The 24,235-nt window shown below is 39.5% G+C and overlaps 1 protein-coding gene across 1 annotated transcript; it reads right to left on the bottom strand.

Moving 5' to 3' along the window:
• Positions 1 to 207: 207 nt before the first annotated feature.
• LOC117256394 (sodium- and chloride-dependent GABA transporter 2) lies at positions 208 to 23,662 on the bottom strand. The gene is made up of 14 exons (XM_033625796.2): positions 23,456 to 23,662; positions 12,201 to 12,335; positions 11,977 to 12,117; positions 11,188 to 11,275; positions 8,276 to 8,408; positions 5,660 to 5,794; positions 5,472 to 5,575; positions 4,927 to 5,051; positions 4,636 to 4,748; positions 2,721 to 2,858; positions 2,466 to 2,568; positions 2,148 to 2,248; positions 1,638 to 1,808; positions 208 to 1,511 (listed from the first exon to the last, which is right to left on the bottom strand). The coding sequence occupies exons 1-14, from the start codon at positions 23,628 to 23,630 to the stop codon at positions 1,404 to 1,406; spliced, it is 1,770 nt and encodes a 589-aa protein (XP_033481687.1). The 5' UTR covers positions 23,631 to 23,662; the 3' UTR covers positions 208 to 1,403.
• Between the last annotated feature and the right edge of the window lie 573 nt (positions 23,663 to 24,235).

Below are 24,235 nucleotides of genomic sequence, written 5' to 3'. Positions count from 1 at the left end.
TATATATATATATATATATATGTGTATATATATATATATATATATATATGTGATTCGGCTAGCTCCTTTTAGCTTAACATTTATTTGAATAACCTACCACATTTCATTGAGAGACCTGATAACTATAGTTGGGCTACTAGCTGTTGTTAGCTAACCGTTCCTACAGTGATGTATTAATATGCAAATCAAAGCCAACAGATCCATCTCTAAACTCTGGGCACTTTATTCTTGAGTCAACAAGTGTTAACAAACAGTGCGAAATCTACTGATTACGGTCTTGTAACCAGCAACCAAAGTGTTTTTGCCCCCTGAACGTGCACACACCCAACAATATTTGTATACAAGAAACCCGTATACGTTGGCTAGCTAGTTAGCTAGCGTTTTGCTAACATTAGCTAACTTAATATATAACTATAAACAATCCCCCAGCCTAATCTTTTAACCATCTTCAAACTTTCATTTTCTTTTCGACATAGACTACATACTTTGTGGTAAAACTGATGAGATACAAACTTTTGAAAAAAAACGTAATTAGAAAAACTACACAGGAGGCGGTCCCGTATGTGACGTCATAGCTTTCGCTCGCTTCCTGCAGCTTGGAGTGACTGCAACCTGGCACAAAACACACAGACATCTTTAATCATAAAACAGTGGAATTTCAGCAGGGAGGCCAAGCTGCAGGAAGCGAGCGAAAGCTATGACATCACATACGCGACCTCCTCCTGTGTACTCTTGAGTCTTTCTAATTAAAAAGCTTATATCTCAACAGTTTTACCACAAAGTATGACTTTCTTGACCTTAAAATGTATGTTTTAAATTCAACATATTTAGATTTCATGCCGCAACTCAAACAGGAACAAAATATAATATTGCTCTCCCCATTCACTGCCATTCATATTTTTTCTGATCTAAGGTCCCATGAGCTCTACCGGAAGGGGCATGACTTCAGCACTCTATTGCATTATTTTATGGGTTTTCCATGTTGAGATGGTGCAAATATTATAAATGTATGTCTACTATCTTTTGAATATATTTCTCTTGTGTTGTTCTTAGACTATATAAGGGTAAAGAAATAGGCCCAAGTATATTCTTTATCTTGTATTGGCGGAAAAAAAGTTGAGAACCTCTGCACTAGAGTCATAGCTTATGTACTTAATGTTTTTAGGCAACACTTGGAACCTGATTATTTTATCATACTAATCCATCATTTTGTTCACTGTGATGGATTATAAATAATTCAAACCACTCCAATCCAAAGTCTCATTAAGTTCATTGTAATAACATCTGATGTAAACAGTGGCTATTTTAACAATCTGTATCTACAGAAATACCCTACCTAGTATATAACGTAAAAGTTTTAGTGAATAGGCTAAAAAATCCAGACCTCAATGATTGGCATTTTATTAAACATTTTGTCCATTACCAGGGACACGCAGTGAGGCATTGATTCTCGCAATTTCCTTTGCCATCACTGGAAGGTCCTCTGCCGGTTGGGAGCTTTTCTTGAGACGCTGGAGGAAGGTTTAAATATAGTCAAGGGATATCACTTGCAGCAGAACATGCACAGGTGTCCATAAAGTTTAAAAGCTTCAAATGCATTTTAAAACTGTAAAATAACACAAAAAAACACCACTGACCTGCCAGAGAGTCCCTTTTCCTTTGGCCAGTTTGCAGAGTATGGTCAGTGGAACCATTGTAAGAGAAGAACTGGCCAGAAACCAGCCGATCCAGTATGCCCACGAAGGATACACATAGGAGTTGTTGAACCTCAAAGGGGTGTATCTCAGCAGCAAAAACACAAGAGTGGCCTTCAAAGGGAAGCAAATCACCATTATATAAACATTACTGGACCAATAGGAAAGCTAATTTCTCTGCATATTAGAGACGGGCAGATGAAGCCTCACGAAATTCTGGGGCTTTCTTTCTATCTGTGTTGAAAAAGATGCAAGGCTTCGAAGCTTAAATGCTACACACACCTGTGACATCTGGTGGCTTGTGAAACTTATGGCAGGTCTTCAAGACAGGCCCAAGCACTACAACACCCTTCTGATTTTAATGGTTTAAGTCTCATGTGTAAGGAATGAGAAAAGCTTCATCTGTCCATCTCTAATAACTATAATTTATTCTGGTCTCCTTATAACACCTACACTGCAAACAAGAGGGGTGCCATACATCCAGCAGTACTTGATCAGTGACAGAGGTTTGTACCCAATCATGTCCTCAATGTTGTCTGAGAAGCGTTCAGCACCTTGGACAGAGACAAGCACAGCACATGTACCATATAGTATGTAGTATAAGTTTCACCTTTTTCCATAGTTTTAGTAAAATTAATTTAGCCAAATTCTCAGGGCAAGAGCACTGCATATTTAAATCCTTTCTAATCAATGCAAAGTACGGAATTGGGACATTATAAGTGTTGTACAATTGGTGTCAATGGACCAAATAAAAATCAAAGACAATCTTACCATAAATCCATCCAATAACCACTGACTGAAAGATTGCCATCAGGAGAAGAGCAGGACCACTGCATACATAGTGATCAAAGATCTGCAGAATATATGCGCCCGCCTGAAATTAAAACAGGCAATAAATTAGGCTGGATTCCAGTTGTCTTTTATTCTGCGCTAACCAAACATCTCCCACTGATTTAAGTGGTAAAAGGCAGTTCACATGTTTTGTATTGGGTGTTCATTGATCTGAATGTTCTTCTTACGCCTTACCTGTGACACCAAGAAGAGGCCAAACATATAGCTAATAGCACAGATCAGCATCAGACAAAGCTCTCTGCGATATCCTTTTCGGATCTGGGAAGGGTAGACATCTGACAGAGAGGTCATGATGCTTTCAAGGCCAACAAACTGGAGAATGACAGAAAGCCATGTTAGTGTAAAGAAAAGCTAAAGGACCAGTGTGTAGGATTTAGGGGCAGAGATGATATATAATATTACTAACTATGTTTTCATTAGTTTATAATCACCTGAAAATGAGAACTGATGTGTCTCTGTTACCTAGGAATGAGTAGTTTATATCACATGTGGAACAGGTCCTCCTCTACGGTGGCCCAGAACAGACAAATGAAACACACTAGAAACACTCTAGTTAGGATGATTTGCATTTTCATGATTTTGTGTTTTCACTTCGGCCACCGTAGTTATCCAGCACACTTGGCACACAGGACCGTAACCTCACCACTAGATGCCGCTATATCCTACACACTAGACCTTTAAGACCTAACTTCAGTATTTTTTACCCTGGACCCTATTTTCCCATTTTTTGTCTCTAAGTGACTAATGGAGACAACAATTTTTAAAACTGGTCCAGTATTAAGTGCTGCAGCCAGCTATGGTGAAACAGACTGCAATGTCAGAGGGAAATTATGCACTGTTAATTTACGTCCAATAAAAATGTGTGTTTTTGTCACCGACAGGCTCAGACTGTTATTTTAAGTGATAACTACAAAAAAAGACCTCTTTTTTTAAAGCGTAAGATCTTTTCTGTTTAACCAGAGACAGCCCCAAAATCACTATCATCAAACCAGACACCATTTAAATAAACAGTCATTTTGTCATTGTAAAATTGTGACAGCCCTCTTACCTTCCTGCTTGAGCTGTCTTTCCCTTTTTAAGGAGAGAAGCAGGGAGTGTATCACTAATTAACTCTTTTCAGGTGTGCTGCTGCTCCTCAGCTACGTATATAAGCTGCTGGAGTCAGTCATTCGGTCTCTCTCACCTGGGTATATGCTTTGTTGTTTGGTTTAGGTTGTTCCCTTTTGTGTTTGTCTTTGTTCATTACACTTCACCTTACACTCAAACAACACGCACATGCATTACTGAAGTTACTGATTTATATATTTTATATTGCATTGGTTAGATTTATATTTCTGTGAAATAAATATTAAGTTAAAAGTCATGTGTGTCCTCTCCTCTTTGTCCCTCCCTTGAGCCTGGCTGTGACAAAACACACTTCCCTTCAGGACACCTCAAACTGCAAACAAGGCCAATTGTGACTCTTTCTTTTATACATTTTTGGCCCATGGAAGGTTTTATATTTGCAAAAAAAGAAATCTACGGTGGGACTTACACCACAACTTCAGGATTATTCTGAATCAGAGGATGCAAGTGCTCCACACTTTACTGGTTGTTTGATAAGTAGTTTTGTTTATTTGTTAGTATGTAGGTATTTAGTGTAATTCTACCTGATGGGTGGATACAGCAGTGCTCTTCAGCAAGTGTCTCTTTCACTGATTTGGCAGTGGTTTTACATAATCCTCTTAAGAGAAGTGTTTACTGCAAACACAGCGTTGTCTCAATCTTGCACTTCATTCAAAGTCAGCAAAGGCAAAATAAAACAGCCACCTTGGTTTGTCTTTTCACTGTTCCAACAATCACCAACTCTGGTTTGGTTCAAATAAACCCTTAATTCACCCAGTTAGATGTGAATATATGCTGGCTACATTGGTTACATTGCTCTCTCTCAATACTGGACCAATTTAAAAACAGTCATCTGCATGAGTCACTTAGACACAAAAAAATGAGAAAAATAGCACCCAGGATGAAAATACTGAAGTTACCCTTTAACAAAAGAAGAAACATCAGAGGACATTTTCTGGGAGACATAAAGAAGGCTGCAGCTGACCTGTCCGTCTATTCCTAACAAGATGATCATGGTGAAGAAGCACACGGACCAAACTTGAGGACAGGGCAGAAGGGTCACAGCTTGCGGGTAGACTATAAACACAAGGCCAGGGCCTGCAGAGTGAAACCAACAGAGTGTGAGCCATGGGTGTCTGCTACAGTGTCTTTCTGATACAATTTTGGCAGAAAAATCATAAAAGATAAAGCTGAAAATTAAAACAAGAAAACAACCTAATATAGTCTGAAAGTATGAAGTATTTTCAATTGACACAAAATACATTAACATTCGTACCTGACTCAGCAACTGAAGAAATGTCAACACCCTGTTTATGTGACATGTAGCCCAGAACTGAGAAGATGGCGAAGCCGGATACAAAGCTGGTCCCGCTGTTCAGCAAGCAAAGATAGAAGGAGTCTCTGCAAATCAGAAACATCAAATAGTGTCTTTATTTTTCTCTTGGTTACACAGGATTTGTTAAAGTATTTCAGTAAAATAATATACCAAACATGCTTACACACGCCTTGAATTGATACTATGTTAAAACTACATATAATCAAATTAAACTAATCAAAAATCGGAGAAAAATAATATATGTGTGATGCAAATAAATTAAATTTAATGAAAAAATAATTTTACAGAGGTTTTTTTGTGTGTTTTTCATACAAGACTATGGCCATTAGATTTAGGATGTATATAGTGTTTTATTTCTAAAATAAATAACGAAAAAAAATAACATTTGGATGTTGTTATCTTAACACAACCGCAGCCATCAAAATAGATAATTGAATAGGTAATTAAAACAGATACTATTCTCAGTCATATCCTGAAGTACTCACCTGTAACAGTTGTTGTTGTACTTGTTGAAGCTCCCAAGCGTAGTCAGGCATCCCAGACATATGGCATAAGAATAAAATATTTGGGTTCCCGCATCCATCCAAACCTACGAACAAGTGACAAATTGTTATACTCCTATTTTTACTATAAAATAATACAAATGCAAATTAGAATACAGGATTAACAATACCTGTGGGTCAGTGAGCCGTGCAGGATTGGGGTACAGGTAGTACTTGATACCAAGAAAGGCTCCAGGAAGGGTCATTCCTCTGAAGAACAGCACCAACAACATGACGTAGGGGAATGTGGCTGTGAAGTAGCTAGCCTACATTGAAACAGAAAATAATTTCGTTACAGATTAAATAAAACTACTTTATAACCTATGATTGTTGAAAGGTTTTTCTTTTTTGTCCACATTGTTTATCAGTGGCGTCAAAATTATTGTGCTTTGTTAAGAGACTTCAGACACTCAGCTACAGTGACGTTTTGCAATGGTTTGGACATGGATGTGTAAAGAGAAATGGATACAGCGATGGAGGCGGGGCTCCGTGCATTTCTAAAGTTGCTCAGTAGAGCATGAGGCCAAAAGTTTGGCTTCCTGGGTATAAGAGTACTTGGACCTTCTGCATGGTGGGGCCAATAGAGCATGGGATGGCTTAGGGGCTGTACACATGCTGAGTTTTTTGCACCATCAAATTTATTGCTGTCAATGTAGACGCATGGCAGGCGCGTTCAATTGCTATTTTTCAGGGTGCAATGGCTACACACTGAAATAAACTGAGTTCAACTTTAGGAACGCAGCGTGCACCACATCATGTGACAAGGCCCAGCCAATCACAGCTGACAGATATCTTCCCTTCATCAGTAAATATCAGTCTGTGATAAATATGGAGAAGAAATTGATCATAGGCTATGATATGGTGCTTGTTGTTGTCAGATGCAACCTGCTGCCACGACCTTGAAAGCTGGCACAGAGTAGGTACAAGAGCAGCACCCAGCGCCTGACCTTGCATTTTCCAGGTGGTTAAAGACCCAACATGTGTACAGCCGTCATGCCCTGAAAAATAGGCGCTTGGGAAAACTTGCGCGGCTTGACAACATCGTGCTGGTGTTTGACTGCGCCTGCTGCGTGTCTACATAGAAAACAACAGCTAGACAACGTAGTCATGCACATGAGATCAAAGACCACACAACAGATAAATACTATGCACATGTCAACGACTGGACAGCAATGTAAATTATTTAATTACGGTAGATCGCCCTCAGTGTTCGGCCTTCATATTTTTTCATCATTGTTGAAAAAAATTCAGTCAATGGCAAAAAATATTTGGTTAACGCAACCTCTGGTGTGATCCTGAAAATGTGTCACACAAAGTCTGTTTTGTTTACCAGTGGACAAATAATAACTTAACTTAAAAGGTGAGGGTGTGTAATCATGCTACGTAACTACAGGGCACTGATATCCAGGATCTTATGAAAACATCTCTTACAGAACAGTGTGCCAGTCAGCATTTCTGGCTCACTTTCTCACAACCACAGACCTCACACTAGGCCTGCTCATCCACTCCGCCCCTCACAAATGAAAGCATTGGCTTGTAGCCATGTTTCACACCATGGTGAAAAACCTCATTCAGACACCAGTAATACAGTCTCCCAATGCTCTTGGCTTGAAAAAGACCGCCAGGTTAGAGTTTCATAACCGTTGCAGGTCTGACGCAATCACAGGTTCGTCAATCTTATTTAATTAGACACAGGTTATTTGCAAGCCTGTCTTTGCCCCTTGGGAGTGCCACAGTGTTTGGTAACTGCTGCAATGCTGTAAGTATGTGTATTCACGAGACTCAAGTGGTTCTTTGGCAACCACCTGAGGAACAGTGCAATTCAAGCCACTGATTGTGAAAACACTGGTAGAGGAGAAGTTCAGTTTGATAACTGCCATGAATTTACAGAATTAACTGAATATATTGCCTGTCATTTCAGTGTTAAAGTTTAGCCCAGTAAATGGAGGATTTTTGTCTACTGTATGAATGCATAATTGATTTGGAAAAAAAAAACTTCATGACTGGTTTATGATGATATTTCAGACTGTACTGAAGGCAACCGGCAACCTTTAAAAATTATTTTACTCTTACTGAGTCAATGAAGAAAGACAACACGCACTCTCAAAAAAGAAGAAAAAAGTCTGGAGGTGCTCGGCCACAGAACAACAGTATAACATAATATTTTATTATGATGTTCTACTGCTTTGACTTGTGGCACTTTATATATTTTTTACTGTACCATTTGCTGCTAAGCAGTATTTTGTATATATTTATTTATTTTTTTGGGTGTACTCAGTAAGTATTTATTACTCTTAGGCACTTTATATTATAGATGTGTTTTCTTGATATTGGTCTATTTAATACCTACTGATACATGTTTTGTACTTTTTTCTCTTCTATGAGATGTTTTTCTATGATTACCAGGATTCTGCTTGGTGCTCTGGTGATTGTCTAATGCCATGCAGCTGTGCAGTTGGGAATGGTTATTTCTGCATGTCTCACCCTGCTTTTCTGTTGTTTCACACACTGAGGAAGACACTTGTCGAAACCGGTCTTTGTGTTTGATTGCCTGTACCGGTGAGGTAATAAAAGTTGGTAACAAAGGACACCGAGTGTTGCTGGCTTTATCTTGTTTATACTCTTACTGAGTCACCAAAGTAAAAATAAATAAATCAAATAAAAAACAACAACAAACTAATTCAGGAAATGAAGGATAATAAACACATATGATTTTTCTGAGTCAGGATTTGCAATTTTACGGTTACCTTCCCTGTGGATCTCACTCCCTTCCAGACACAGAAGTAGCAGATGATCCAGGCCAGGAGAAGGCACAAAGAAAGTTCCCACTGTATGCTTCCCAAGGCCTCTATGCCAGTGGATATATTTAGCACCCGTCGTCTGTAAGGACCAAGGTATCATTAATCAATTATTTGAGAAAATATGCATCTTAGCATGTCCATTACTCTCATTTAGTTCTTATTATATGTTTTTACCTACAACCAATGAAACCAACTGACCTAAAAGTTTAGAAAATGGAGAGCAAGTCAACTTTGTGCTCAGCTTTGTGCATGCTGATGAAAATACATTTAGACATTTTGATAAATCACAGGTGTAGCACATGGACTCATTACATTTAGATGTCAAGAGAATCCAGAAAAAAAAAGTCCTGACACACCTGAATGGAATGCAACCGTTATTAGTTACTTAACATCTGTAACTGACAAGTCAAATAGTCCAACATGAAAGGTCTAATGATCTTGAAGCTCTGCAGACTATTCATAACATTACATGCTTGAATGAGCAATTAAAAGTCCTTAACACCTCCAGTTCACAGGTGTCTTTAATCATTCTGGTTGATCGGACCCTTTTCAAGGTGAATTTAGGAAAGAACTATGATGGGAGTCAGGTGTAAACTGTCCCAGACTATACAAAAATATCAAAAGAGTGATGGATGATCAAACACAAGTCTGCACATGTCCACGTAATCCTGACAAGAGGTCTAATCAGCCAAAATAAATGAAAACACCTGCGTTTGAGTGTGTAGGAGCTTTAATTGGGATGAGTCACTGATCAGCACTGATGCTGTGTTTACATCACATTGGATAGATAGCGGAGTTGGAAAACAGCTCCCATGTAAACGAATTAGAGAACATGAAAAAATACTATGTATTGACGAAATACTGTAACAAGACATACAATAAAATTGTGTTTAATTACCTTGAATGGTGAACTTTTTCCAACATGAGGCATCCACATTTGTTTGCTGTGTCATGGACTTCCATTTCCATATAATTAAAGGTGCAATATACAACATTTAGAGTTGGTGCCAGGATTGCCTGAGCATAGCTCTCACCTCTGACATCACAAACAAACGTGAAGGCTGCTGAGCCAAAATGCAGGCTAGCTTGGGGCGGCAGTAGCTCAGTCCATAGGGACTTGGTTTGGGAACCAGAGGGTCAGGGTGTGGACTGACAGCTGGAGAGGTGCCAGCTTGCCTCCTGGGCACTGCTGAGGTGCTCCCTAGCAAGCCACTGAACCCCCCTGTCCAAGGCAGCCCCTTGCTGTAACATCTCTCAATTTAACGCATGTGTGTATATTTCTGGCCTGTATGTACATGACAACAGAGTGAAGAAAACTGAATTCCCCCCTGGGATTAATAAAGCATATCTTCTTCTTCAAGCAGTGCTTGTCACGCTAACGGTGCTAACTGCGCTAACTGCGCTAACAGTGCTGACCGAGCCTGAAGCAGTTTGTTACCTGACATAGTTATTGTTATCATGTTTACAGCTTTACTGTTTACCGTGATCACACATGGACAGTGTGTAAATGACCATTAAAAGGTTGCTGTTACGCACAGTCAAACATGCTGCATGCCACACATAGAGCAGAGCCTGTGTTGCGTTCAGACGTTGTCACGTAAATAACAAATTCCAGCACTTGAATAGGCCATAGCACAACACAGGAGAAAGTCAAGCGGGCCGAACCCGAACCAAACCCGAGCAAAATTTCTGATTTGTTATCTGAACCCTGCCCGACTTGTTGGGTTCCAAAAAGTCCCGCTGGGTCCCATCGGGTTTGGGTCGGGTATCCACACCTCACTTTACACCTCTGCAGCTATGCTGTCCCGCCACCATGGGTCAGGACAGCATTAGTGGTAACCGCTGTATGAGTGTAGCACAGAGAAGCATTGATTAGCTAGCCATTCAGACATGAAGGGAGGGACTTACATGCGCTAACATGCATGGGCAACCAGACCACCAGGAAGGTCAGATTACAACACACACAGAGGGAGCGTGACTTCATTCTCTGCTCAGGACACCATTACGCTACAATATATTTACATAACAACAGTTGTTTTCTGCTATATCAGTGTTGTATATTGCCCCTTTAAGCACCAAGTCAAATATATTGGGTCTTTCGGGAAAAATCGTAAATACGTATTATTGTCAATAGACAGTATTTCAGTCACTCTGGAGCTGATAGAGAAATAATGAATAATAAAAACAGATTCAGAGGTGGCTATTGTAGTAGTTAAAATTTAAAATATACTTAAACACAATGAAAAGCACAAGGAATTTGGGAAGTGATGCAAATTAAAACACCTGTGTGCTTTTTAGTTCAAGGACATGCTAGATTTTTAGATTTCCTGCCTCAGTGCAGATCAGATCACATCAGTACAAAACAGATCTAATAGTTTAAACCCGTCATTTTGAAAGTTGTTAAAGACCCCCACATCCACATTATTCTGGCTGTTTGGATTTCTGCTCTGGTTCAAATCAGGAATTACATGGGGTCAAGAAACTAAATAATAAAAATTGGTACAGGTGGAAGCTGTGCAGCCCTAAATATGTACAACAAAATTATGTCAGCAAATCATTTAAAGTTTGCACAAACCCAACCAGTGTTTAGCAGAGGTCCATTTGGACAAAATAAGAGTAGAGCAGGTGTGTGCAGGGTCTCTAACATTACAGCCAGTACCAGACAATACCACTACAGAGTCTGAACAGATACATGATATCATATGATGATAGAATTTTGGTAAAGCTCTGTTTTCCCCGTCCACACCAACATGCAAATAGCATACGTCTTTATCACTAAGGTTCATTTATCTTATTATCTTTTGTAATCTTTGAAAATGTTCAACTCAGTTCAGTTGCATTTGGATAAAAAAACTTACTGCCAAAACTCTATTACAGATGATGACGCATTCACAGGCGAGGTCCAGTTAGCAGTGGTATTATAGTTGTTCAATATCACACAAGAATCTAAAATATATTGAAGTACAAACACAGTTGACACTTAACACTTGTTAAAGATATACTATGCAGGGTTTTCCAGAAGCACAATGTATTCATACAGGAGTAATCCCTCTCAATCATCACTTATGACCCGCAAGAAGTGTGAGGCCTTGTAGTTATTTGCAGAGACGCTGTCTGTATTTTTTTATTTTCTTCTTATTTTGCTATGGTTGGGACGTTTATGGCCGTTACCCCCACAGCGCTCAGGTGAGGTTGGGGCTTTATAAAAAGGTCGCGACCAGGTATCAGACTGTAAGCAGCAGGAATATACAAATATAGCGAGTTGAAACACCAAACAGAGGTAAATTTGGGGTTGGCTTTTGCTTTCACTTTTGCTGGAGAGCACATAAACAAACAGGAACCCACAAACCTGCATAGTATACCTTTAAACACAGTTAAAAGTGAAAATACATGCTCAATTAATGCATTATTAGATCAGTACTGCACCATAAATGAAGTGTTGCATACTGATACAATAAACAGTTTAGGTAAATTCCCATTGCCTAAACCAGATATTATACTCAGTTATAAATACAATGAAATAATGCAACATTTTCATTCTTTGTATGCTATTCAGATTAATAGTGTAAATGATAAAATGTTCACTGTTATTGCTAATAAATTTATATGTGGGAGTTATAATGCTTGCAGAAAAATAATTCACTTACCTGTATTCCATGTGTTATTACAGGTGGCCCATGGCAGCTCGCCAGAGAAGGAAGAAAAGAAATAGAGAAAAGCCCAGGCTAAGATCACAATGTAGCTGATACATCCATAGAAAATGATCATTTGGCTGGCGTATCCCAGGCCTGGAAACAACAGAGAATGTTAACATTGCATTGTCATATTATTTCTGCCTTAACTTGCTAAACTACTGACAGGTATACCTTACCTTCAAACAAGGGGCAGACCTTTCTCCAGCACATGATTCCTCCCTGACTGGTGTACTGGCCCAGCGATACCTCCAGTACAAACAGAGGGATGCCGCAGGCCGCAAGGAATAGGATGTAAGGAATAAAGAAAGCACCTGAAAGTGTGAATAAAGCATAGTAAATGTCCCGGAAATACCAAGCACACCACAATCACATTTTTTTTCTGAATTCCTCTTCTTCCTGGATATTTGACTTTCACTATAAATTGATACATATAACAGTTCACAGAGTGAAACCAGAAAATGCATTTCCTGTAGAAAATGTGTGAATGCTGACAGCTGAATGAACCACAAAGCAGTGCTAAAAATGCAGAAATGTGAAATGACTTGCAATAAAAATGTTAAAGCCCTGATGCACTGCACTGCACTGCACTGCTGGAAAACCTGGAACTTAAAATGTAAAACTGGCAAAGTTGGAAGCTGAACTGCATTACCTAAAGAAGCCATGAGCTTTAATACATTGCTAGAAATGCTGGAGGCGTAACTGTAACACTGTCAAAAGCAGAACCTAAAATCTGGTAACTGAAAAGGCTGAAATAAGAGATGCTTTGTACTTTAAAACGCATAAAAGTAATATAGTTAATACAAGCATACATGTCCTTCAAGAGCATAACGTTTTGACAACCTAATTGTTTCTGTAGCTAAAAGTATGCCGAAGTAGTAGTCAATTGAAAAATGTTACTTTGTGACCTATTTAAAGCTCAAATGAGGTAGAAAAAACTTTGCAGAAGTTGTAGAATTTCAAAGTGGAGTAGTTTGAAGATTTGATTCATCCCATTCACTGCAACTCTAGGAAAATATGTTAAGGCCTCTGTATGGACTACTGTTGTAGTGACTCGCATGCCTGAATACAAGCCATATTGATATGTAATATTTGTACTGACTCGTATTGTGTATGTAGGCGACTATTTTCATGTGGAACACTTAATGCAATTACTACAAATAGTGAACCGTAAATGTAGTACACTACATACAGTAAGGTATGTAGTAGGTTTGCATATGGACGGTAGGGACATGTCCCTACCAATATTTTCAAGGTCAGAATTGCCCCTGCCAATATTTGACTGAATTCGTTCACATTATCCTCACTCTAACAGTTCTATGCACAAAAATATGGCATAAATTGTGTCTCTTGTTGATTCAGTGAGGGACAGTGCATCTTATTTTTCAATATGAAATGATCACGTACTATGACTGATCGAATGTGTTTTCTGATAGTTTTGGTTTTCAATCTCTGATAAAGAGCAGCGCACAGCTGCTTAAACTTTTCCCCCTTCAGAGAGAGTCCCAAACATGTCTCTGTGTCCGTCAGACGATCTAAAGGGGATTCTACCATAACAGCAGAGCAGTAGCCTAACGTCATGCACATTTCAAATTTCAAGTTTTGACCATACGCAAGAGTCTTACTGAAACACATATGAGCTTTTAAAATCCAGGGTTTATGAATTACTTAAACTAAATCAATAGCCCCTTTTACACTGCCTGCACTGGAATATGGCGCCATTATCCCACGCCACCCAGTTGTATATAAGGAACAATTGCAGATTGCGGGGACAGAGTGGTCTCACCTTCAAGTTGCCACTGGTAGTGACAGCACCAAAACGGTGTCTGTATGAACAGGACAGCCAGCAGGACATGACCATGGGCAGGATGATGTGAAGTTTTGACAACATGTTATGGGTGCGACCCACCATGGGAGATTTAAAGAGTAGCTATTGGTAATTAGTGGCTAACTCAAAAAAGAAGAACAGCGATTGTGATTGTCTGCAAATTGGGAATATAATGACATGTGGGAGCTCCTTACCCTCCAAGCAGAGGACGAGATCAGCCGCCATATAACAGAGACAGTAATTGTTATTGCATGTTTTGCCATTGTTGTTGTTTATAAAGTACTGCCATCACCTATGTCACACTTGAGGCCGACGCTGTTGTGTTACATGTCATGCCCATCACACCTCTTTTCATGATGCCATGTCGGCATTCAATTCAATTCAATTCAATTCAATTCAATTCAATTTTATTTATAAAGCCCAATATCACAAATCACAATTTGCCTCACAGGGCTTTACAGCATACGACATCCCTCTGTCCTTAAGACCCTCACAGCGGATAAGGAAAAACTCCCCAAAAAAAAACCCTTTAACGGGGAAAGAAAAAAACGGTAGAAACCTCAGGAAGAGCAACTGAGGAGGGATCCCTCTTCCAGGACGGACAGACGTGCAATAGATGTCGTACAGAACAGATCAGCATAATAAATTAACAGTAATCCATATGACACAATGAGACAGAGAGAGAGAGAGAGAGAGAGAGAGAGAGAGAGATGCAGGTAATGACAGTAGCTTACAACAACATTAATGAAAGTAATAATATTATAGTTATAGTTCTGGCTACTGTGGTACAATATGTTGAAAGTATGTATTAATATCAGACAGTATACTTGTGTGACAATAGTCATATGTGTATAATAACAGTAGAAGTATGACTAATGACTAATGATGGCAGCAGCAGCAGGAGGCATCTGGCAGGACCACGGCAGCAGCACAACCACACACGTCACACTGTCCAGGCACCGCTGCGGTATGAGTTATTCTGAGAGACAGTGGAGCACAAAGGCTCCGGAGAAGAAGCCGAGTTAGTGACATCCAGAATGGCCGAGTTAGCAAGATGCAGTAATAGGATGAGAGTGAGAGAGAGAGAGAGAGAGAGAGAGAGAGAGAGAGAGAGAGAGGGAGAGAGAGGGAGCCCGGTGTATTATAGGGGGTCCTCCGGCAGACTAGGCCTAAGTCAGCCTAACTAGGTGCTGGTACAGGGCAAGCCTGAGCCAGCCCTAACTATAAGCTTTATCAAAGAGGAAAGTCTTAAGTCTAGTCTTAAATGTGGAGACGGTGTCTGCCTCCCGGACCGTAACAGGAAGATGATTCCACAGGAGAGGAGCCTGATAGCTGAAGGCTCTGGCTCCTGATCTGCTTTTGGAGACTTTAGGGACCACGAGTAACCCTGCGTTCTCAGAGCGCAGTGTTCTGGTGGGATAATATGGCACTATGAGCTCTCTAAGATATGACGGAGCTTGACCATTTAGAGCTTTATAAGTTAACAGTAGGATTTTAAATTCAATTCTGGATTTTACAGGGAGCCAGTGCAGAGAAGCTAAAACAGGAGAAATATGATCTCGTTTCTTAGTTCCTGTTAGTACACGTGCTGCTGCATTCTGAATTAGCTGGAGAGTTTTTAAGGACTTACTAGAGCTACCTGATAATAGAGAGTTACAGTAATCCAGCCTTGAGGTAACAAAAGCGTGGACCAATTTTTCTGCATCTTTTCGGGTCAGGATAGGCCTAATTTTCGCAATATTACGCAGATGAAAAAATGCAGTCCGTGAGGTTTGCTTTAAATGAGAATTAAAAGACAAATCTTGATCAAATATTACTCCGAGGTTTCTTACGGTAGTGCTAGAGGCCAGAGCAATGCCATCTAGAGAAACTATGTCATCAGATAAAGAGTCTCTGAGTTGTTTGGGGCCAAGAACAATAACTTCAGTTTTGTCTGAATTTAACATCAGGAAATTGGTGCTCATCCAATTTTTTATGTCTTTAAGGCAGTTATGGAGTTTAGTTAATTGATTACTTTCTTCTGGCTTCATCGATAAATACAACTGTGTATCATCCGCATAACAATGGAAATTTATAGAGTGATTTCTAATGATGTTACCTAAAGGAAGCATATATAGAGTAAATAGGATTGGTCCGAGCACAGAACCTTGCGGAACTCCAAAACAAACTTTGGTACGTAAGGATGATTCATTACGAACGTCAACAAATTGAAAACGATCAGATAAATAAGATTTAAACCAGCTTAGTGCAGAACCTTTTAGGCCAATTAAGTGATCCAGTCTCTGCAGTAGAATTTGATGGTCAATTGTGTCAAACGCCGCACTAAGATCTAATAAAACAAGAACAGAGACGAGTCCTTTGTCTGAAGCAATCAGAAGGTCATTTGTAATTTTAACTAGAGCTGTCTCAGTGCTATGATGCACTCTAAATCCTGACTGAAATTCCTCAAATAAATTATTATCCTGGAGAAAATCACACAGCTGGTCTGCGACTACTTTCTCAAGGATCTTTGACATAAAGGGAAGATTAGATATTGGTCTATAGTTGGCTAACACCTCTGGATCCAGGGTGGGCTTTTTTAGGAGAGGTTTAATTACAGCTACCTTAAAAGACTGTGGTACATAGCCTGTTAATAGGGATATATTGATCATATCTAATATATGAGTGTTAACTAAAGGAAAGACCTCCTTAAGTAGCCTAGTTGGGATGGGGTCTAAGAGACACGTTGATGATTTAGATGAAGAAATCACTGCGGTCAATTCTTGAAGAGAAATTGGGGAGAAGCAATCTAAATATATATTAGATTCTACAGCTGTGTTTGAGGTTAGATAGGTAGGCCTACCATCCGAGGGCAGGAGGTCATGAATTTTGCCTCTAATAGTTAGAATTTTGTCATTAAAAAAGCTCATAAAATCATTACTGCTAAGGGCTAAAGGAATACAAGGCTCAATAGAGCTTTGACTCTCAGTCAGCCTGGCTACAGTGCTGAAAAGAAACCTGGGGTTGTTCTTGTTTTCTTCTATTAATGCTGAGTAATAGTTTGCTCTGGCATTGCGGAGGCCCCTCTTATAAGTTTTGAGACTGTCTGTCCAGATTAAATGAGATTCTTCCAGTTTGGTTAATCGCCAATTCCTTTCAAATTTTCGCGATATTTGTTTTAACCTACGGGTTTGAGAGTTATACCAAGGAGCAAACTTCCTTTGCTTTGTTAACTTCTTTTTAAGAGGAGCTACAGAGTCGAGCGTTGTTCGCAGCGAGCCTACGGCGCTATCAACAAAATGATCAATTTGGGAGAGGTTAAAGTCGGCACGGGAAACCTCTGTTACTGAAGGTATTGGTATTGAATTTAACGACGAAGTAATCTTTTCCTTAAATTTTGTGACAGCACTATCTGATAAACATCTAGTATAGTAACTGTTGCTAAGTGGCGTGTAATCGAGTAAAAAGAAATCAAAAGTAATCAGATAATGATCTGATAGCAAGGGATTCTGTGGAAAGACTTTTAGGTTATCAATTTCAATTCCATACGTCAGAACTAGATCGAGGGTATGGTTAAAACAGTGAGTGGGTTCATGTACACCCTGACTGAAGCCAATGGAGTCTATTAATGAGATAAACGCGGTAGCCAGGGAGTCATTATCAACATCGACATGAATGTTAAAATCGCCTACAATAATAACTTTATCTGATTTAAGAACTAAACTGGATAAAAACTCTGAGAATTCAGATACAAATTCAGAATACGGGCCAGGAGCACGGTACACTATAACAAATAAAAGTGGCTGCGAGGTTTTCCAGGTCGGATGTAAAACACTAAGAACGAGGCTTTCAAATGAATTATAATCTAGTTTAGGTTTAGGGCTGATTAACAGACTAGAGTTAAAAATGGCTGCAACTCCCCCTCCTCGGCCGCTGCCTCGAGGAATGTGGGTATTATTATGACTGGGAGGAGTGGACTCATTTAGACTAACATATTCATCTTGACACAGCCAGGTTTCAGTGAGACTGAGTAAATCAATATGATTATCTGATATTAATTCGTTTACTAACACTGCTTTAGACGATAGAGACCTGATATTTAACAGTCCGCATTTAATTCTCCTGTTTTGTGTTTCTGTCACAGAAGAGGTTTTAATTTTTATGAGGTTGTTATGCACAACTCCTCTTTGTTTAATTTTAGATTTAAATAATTTAGGTGGTCGGGGGACAGACACCGTTTGTATAAAACTATGAAAACTATGGCTGGGTAACTGAACTAGAAGCTCAGAGAGGCGTTTAGGACTGCAACTCTCTGTCCTGGTCTCAACTCTGGGTTGTCAGGGATTTAAATTACATGCTGTCTGTAATTACACACTGGAGCGGAGTAATGCTGCCGTCATTTGGTTCTGTATAAAAATGCAAAAGCAGTGTAAAGAAGGGACTTCAGCTGCCTTATAGCAGAGATATTGGATGAAGCGAGATACCCAACTCAGCTCACTTCCTGATTCAGCGACGTCAGCACCACGCCCCCGTAGGAGACTTGCGGCAGCTCTGAATGTATTGTCGTCAATGAGGAAAATGAACGTGATCACAATTTATGGTCAGTTCTTTCGCTCTGTAGTCACTAAAGTAAATATTGGGTTCATTTTCCACAAGCCACACATCTTACCAACATTCTGACACTAAAGCTGCATTTTTCATCCGCACAGATCAAGAGAAAGTTAACTTTGTTTGAGCCCTGTCCGTCTCAGAAAACAAGTTCTCGCGAGATCTCGTGATCTTGATAAACAGGCGGTAAAATCACAGTTAGTTTACAAACAGTTATTTACCGCTAGTAATAAATAAAAAATGCCCAAGCTTTGTGCAGCAATAGGCTGCAATAATAGGAAGAATGTATTTTCGTTCCACCTGCTTCTCGACCCGCATACACAGACATCCACAGAGCCTCTGTTCAACACGGTGGTGGGGAGGGGGGGTTGAGGGAGAACAGGCTCTGATTGGAGGGAGCGCTAATCACGCCCACTTAGGAGACAGGAAGAGTAACCGTTTTCTTAACATTGGATAAGCCTACAGTTGGGTATCTCCCTTCATCCAATATCTCTGCTTATAGCATGATCTCTGTGTAAAGAGAGCTAATATGGCAATGGTGTGAGTAGGTGCCATCTTTCAAGAGGTTATTTACCCTAATAAAAGACACAAAAAACAGAGGACCAAAGAGTATATCAAACGTGTGTGTTGACTCAACAGGGACAATATTAAACGAGAAAAGTTGATCACAAGAAAATACATATTTGTAAGCAATACTGAGAGTCTTACTGCATTATATTCCATTATAGCCTATTTATATTTTGAATTATCACTTATTGCCTGATTTTTGTGTTTTTCTTTACACAAATAAGACAAAAGACATTTGCCCCATAAATAAAGCTTTTATAAGTTTAAGTGGCTGGGTCATTGATTCGACAGTCCATTGGTTCGACATCCCATTAGTCCGACTGTCCGCGGTGCTGAACGGCTCGCGGCGGGCGTATGGTGCGCCGCGACCGGCTTGAGGCGGAGCAGGCTCACGGCTTATGAGTTTGTCACTTTCTTTTTCATTTTAACCCACACCATGATCTTTTCCTGACCCTAACCAAGTGGTATTTGTGCCTAAACCTAACCAGACCTTAACCACAGGGCATCATGATGATTTCAGAACGGACTTCGGAACAATGAGTTTAATATGGTCGGAACAATGGGATGTCGAACCAATGGGCAGTTCCCAAGTGGGGTTTGATAGCATTACAGCTAACATTAAGCTAGCAAAGCAAGCTAAGCTAACGTTAGCTTCATTGCTAATTGCAATGAAGCTAACTAACCGCAATGTTTTACCTGCGGTTAGTCTCTTTGAGATTTAGTTGGGAATAATTTTGGTGTGAATAATTTTTTAGGCTAACCTTTATAACCTTCTGGTTGTTGTGTGAAGTTGCTCTCCCTCCTGTCAGTCTCCATCAGCTGTGAGTAACATTATGCTGCATGCAGTCACTTATCATTACAACCCCATCCCCGTAACACTTGGAACACTGTAAAACCTAAATAAAAACAAGAGTGCTGATTTGTAAATCCCTTTTGACCTATATTCAGTTTAATACAGTACAAAGGCAGGATAATTAATGTTCAATCTAATAAACTTAATTTATTTTATAAATATACACTCATTCTAAATTTGATGCAACATGCTCCTAAAGTTGGGATTGGGGCAACAAAAGACTGGGGAAGCTGTTAAATGCTATAAAAACACCTGGTAACAGGTGATGGTATCATAACTAGGTTGAAAGGGGCATGGTGACTTTGTGGAAAACTGCATGTGCAATCAGTCCAACAATTTGAAAACAATATTGGACTGATTATAAGGATAGGCATTTATAGGGATGATCTCACTTTGAAATAGACAAGCTCCATAGAAGCAGCTTTATTACAAGTTGGGTGGTGGGGGTGTTATTTAGCAATAATCACCTCAAAGTGTGCTGATAACCAGGGAGTATGCTGTAGCACTGCAACAAACCATTATTTTCATTTTACAAGAGAAATCTGTTTTTTTTAGTTAATTCAGTAATTCAGTGTAGTAAAACATCAGAAATGGGAAAGTTACTCATTGGGAAAGGGAAGGAAGTCAACTCACTAGTTATAAACTGCTCTTGCTGACTTCTGCTAGCTAGCCAGGTGGAGGTTTTCAAATCTAAACATCAGCAAACATGGAGGAAATATGGAGAAGATGGGCACAGCTGAAGGAGCATCCTGCAAGCCATTGTACAGCTGTTGGAAATAAACTGGACGACCTCCGTACCATATAAGTTACCACTGGGATATCAGGCATTGTAATATCCTCTGATTCACTTAAAACTTGGCTAAATCCTGGACAGGACCATCCAACCAGGTGACTCTTTTTCTGTGTGCTGATCTGACAGGGCAGAGGAATCTGGTGAGATAAGGAGCGGAGCTGGTGTAATGGTGGAAATTCACAACCAAAACCACGGATTACTAGACGTATCTGAAAACATTAACAATTATAAAGCAGCAGCCAACAATGTAAGACGACGTGAGAAAGAACTAAATTACAGTGCACAAGTTAAAGGAGCTGATGGGATCACATTTCTCTGGACTTTTACCTTGTATAATTCCATGTGACAAATAAATGACTGATTGATTGATTGCGATCACATCACAGGGTTCCTGTGGATCCTCACTAAGTCTTAAAAGGCATTGAAGTAATTAATCCAAAAATAAGGCTTTAATTGGTATTAAAATGTCCTTCTCAAATAAACAATGAAGCAATTGTCTTTCTTACTGTCAGCTTTTTACTTATCATGTAACAGACCAGGCAGACCAGTCTGGTCAGATTCATTGTAAATGATACCACCGTATTACACAAGATGTGACTAGTTTTAAAACACTTACTCCACCATCCTGTTCACTGTACTTGAATTTCTGAATCTGCACATTTGGGATGTGAAATCAGCCCGCGGAGCATGTTGTTTTGTAACTAAATAAAAAAATCAAAGGGATTCAGCAAAGAATGTGACTCTGCTCTTGCACAGGCAGTACTTTATTTTCTCAGCCTTTCATAACCTGTCAAATCCTTAGTCATCAGATGTGAAGCAGAGGGAGACATGGACAGAAAACAAGAGGGATTTACAGAGCGGTTGTGACTACCAATACAGCGATGAAAAACTGTGATCTGATTGTATAAACTTTATAATAATGTGTTTGGCAATTAATTACATTTAAGATACTGTCTGTTTTGCATGCTTAAAGTGGAGCTACACCCATTTGCAAAATTCATATGTTATTCCTGTGGTCTAAGATAGTCGTAAATATTGAAAACATGAACTGCTGCTTCATAGACCTTGAATTGGATAAGATGTTTTGGATGACACTGAGAGCACCCAGGGGATTGTTTGGAGTATAGGGGTACATTTTCTGTTTCAGAATTGAAAACACTGCATTAAAATAAAGCTCATTTAGGTATGTACAGTACAAGCCAAAAGTTTGGACACACCTTCTCATTCAATGCGTTTTCTTTATTTTCATGACTATTTACATTGTAGATTCTCACTGAAGGCATCAAAACTATGAATGAACACATGTGGAGTTATGTACTTCACAAAAAAAGGTGAAATAACTGAAAACATGTTTTATATTCTAGTTTCTTCAAAATAGCCACCCTTTGCTCTGATTACTGCTTTGCACAGTGTCACCAGCAAAACACCCCCACACCATCACACCTCCTCCACCATGCTTCACAGTGGGAACCAGGCATGTGGAATCCATCCGTTCACCTTTTCTGCGTCTCACAAAGACACGGCGGTTGGAACCAAAGATCTCAAATTTGGACTCATCAGACCAAAGCACAGATTTCCACTGGTCTAATGTCCATTCCTTGTGTTTCTTGGCCCAAACAAATCTCTTCTGCTTGTTGCCTCTCCTTAGCAGTGGTTTCCTAGCAGCTATTTGACCATGAAGGCCTGATTCGGCAGTCTCCTCTTAACAGTTGTTCTAGAGATGGGTCTGCTGCTAGAACTCTGTGTGGCATTCATCTGGTCTCTGATCTGAGCTGCTGTTAACTTGCGATTTCTGAGGCTGGTGATTCGGATGAACTTATCCTCAGAAGCAGAGGTGACTCTTGGTCTTCCTTTCCTGGGTCGGTCCTCATGTGTGCCAGTTTGGTTGTAGCGCTTGATGGTTTTTGCGACTCCACTTGGGGACACATTTAAAGTTTTTGCAATTTTCCGGACTGACTGACCTTCATTTCTTAAAGTAATGATGGCCACTCGTTTTTCTTTAGTTAGCTGATTGGTTCTTGCCATAATATGAATTTTAACAGTTGTCCAATAGGGCTGTCGGCTGTGTATTAACCTGACTTCTGCACAACACAACTGATGGTCCCAACCCCATTGATAAAGCAAGAAATTCCACTAATTAACCCTGATAAGGCACACCTGTGAAGTGGAAACCATTTCAGGTGACTACCTCTTGAAGCTCATGGAGAGAATGCCAAGAGTGTGCAAAGCAGTAATCAGAGCAAAGGGTGGCTATTTTGAAGAAACTAGAATATAAAACATGTTTTCAGTTATTTCACCTTTTTTTGTTAAGTACATAACTCCACATGTGTTCATTCATAGTTTTGATGCCTTCAGTGAGAATCTACAATGTAAATAGTCATGAAAATAAAGAAAACGCATTGAATGAGAAGGTGTGTCCAAACTTTTGGCCTGTACTGTATATTAAAAAAATAAATGAATACATGTGCATCCAAAAAATCAGGCTCCCATTTATTGTCTATGAAGCAGCTCCAGACTTTATAATTTTGATTAAACTTTCCTACATGACAAAATATTGGACTTCTTAATTTCTGCGGTGTTCCCCTTTAAGAGTTGTAGTAAAACAAATAAAACAATTTTATAATTGTGCCTCGATAAATTATAAAACTCTGCTCTTAACAGTTTACCAACTTTTTTATTTCTCTAGTTATTAAGTCAGTGAAAGATTTTAAAAAGTTTGCATGCAGGATCTGACACTATGCTGCACTTTTTTTAAAGTGGAGGTCTGGGTAGCATGCTAAACTTAAAGAATAATAAACAGACTCACCACCGCCATTCTTGTAGCAAAGATATGGAAATCTCCACACATTTCCAAGTCCAATAATAGCACCAGCCACAGACAGGATGAACTCCTTTTTACTGCCCCATTCTCCACGCTCCTTGGTTGCTTTTGAAGCTGCCTTAGGAGGGACATGGCACAGCCTGCACAGAGTGCCTGCCATACCGCTGAGGGAGAAATGGTCTAATGGCAAGCGTGGCATAGATCCATGTCGGATAGACTTGTAGGGGATTGTCTGATGCAGATGTGTCAGGCTAAATAATTGACAGATGGTGATGTATTTTAGCCACAAGGGGGACCTCTAGATGTGTGCCAAAAGTTTTCAGCTTACAAAACCTCCATGCTCCTCAGGCGAAAAACAAGGATTGTTATATATTCTGTGAGACCAATTTCCTTTGGACATGGTACTAAAGGCTTTGAATACTGGACTCTTGCACGTGATATGAATGACTGACAACAGCTGTAAGAGCTGTAGAACACTAATAATTTTACTGGAGGCAAGACTCATTTTTTACACAGTCAGGAATAGTGATTAGCCTGTCAACCTCAACTCAAGTCTCGGTGTAAATAAATTAAAATTTATATAGTTTTCTGTGGAAAATCATGACAGGAATTTTGGATAATTACCTTTCAACTGAGCCGGTGTATGCTGCTTTACACCTGCTGCCCCTCTCTAAATGTAATCTTCAAGTTCAAGTGAGTTACTTTCTAGTACAGTGCTTTTTTCTAGTTAACTCATATTGATATAATGTTTATTCTAAGAGGAGA

Source organism: Epinephelus lanceolatus, chromosome 1 (genome assembly GCF_041903045.1).
Source record: "Epinephelus lanceolatus isolate andai-2023 chromosome 1, ASM4190304v1, whole genome shotgun sequence".
NCBI classification, from domain to species: Eukaryota; Metazoa; Chordata; class Actinopteri; order Perciformes; family Serranidae; genus Epinephelus; species Epinephelus lanceolatus.
This window is presented reverse-complemented; position numbering and strand designations above follow the sequence as displayed.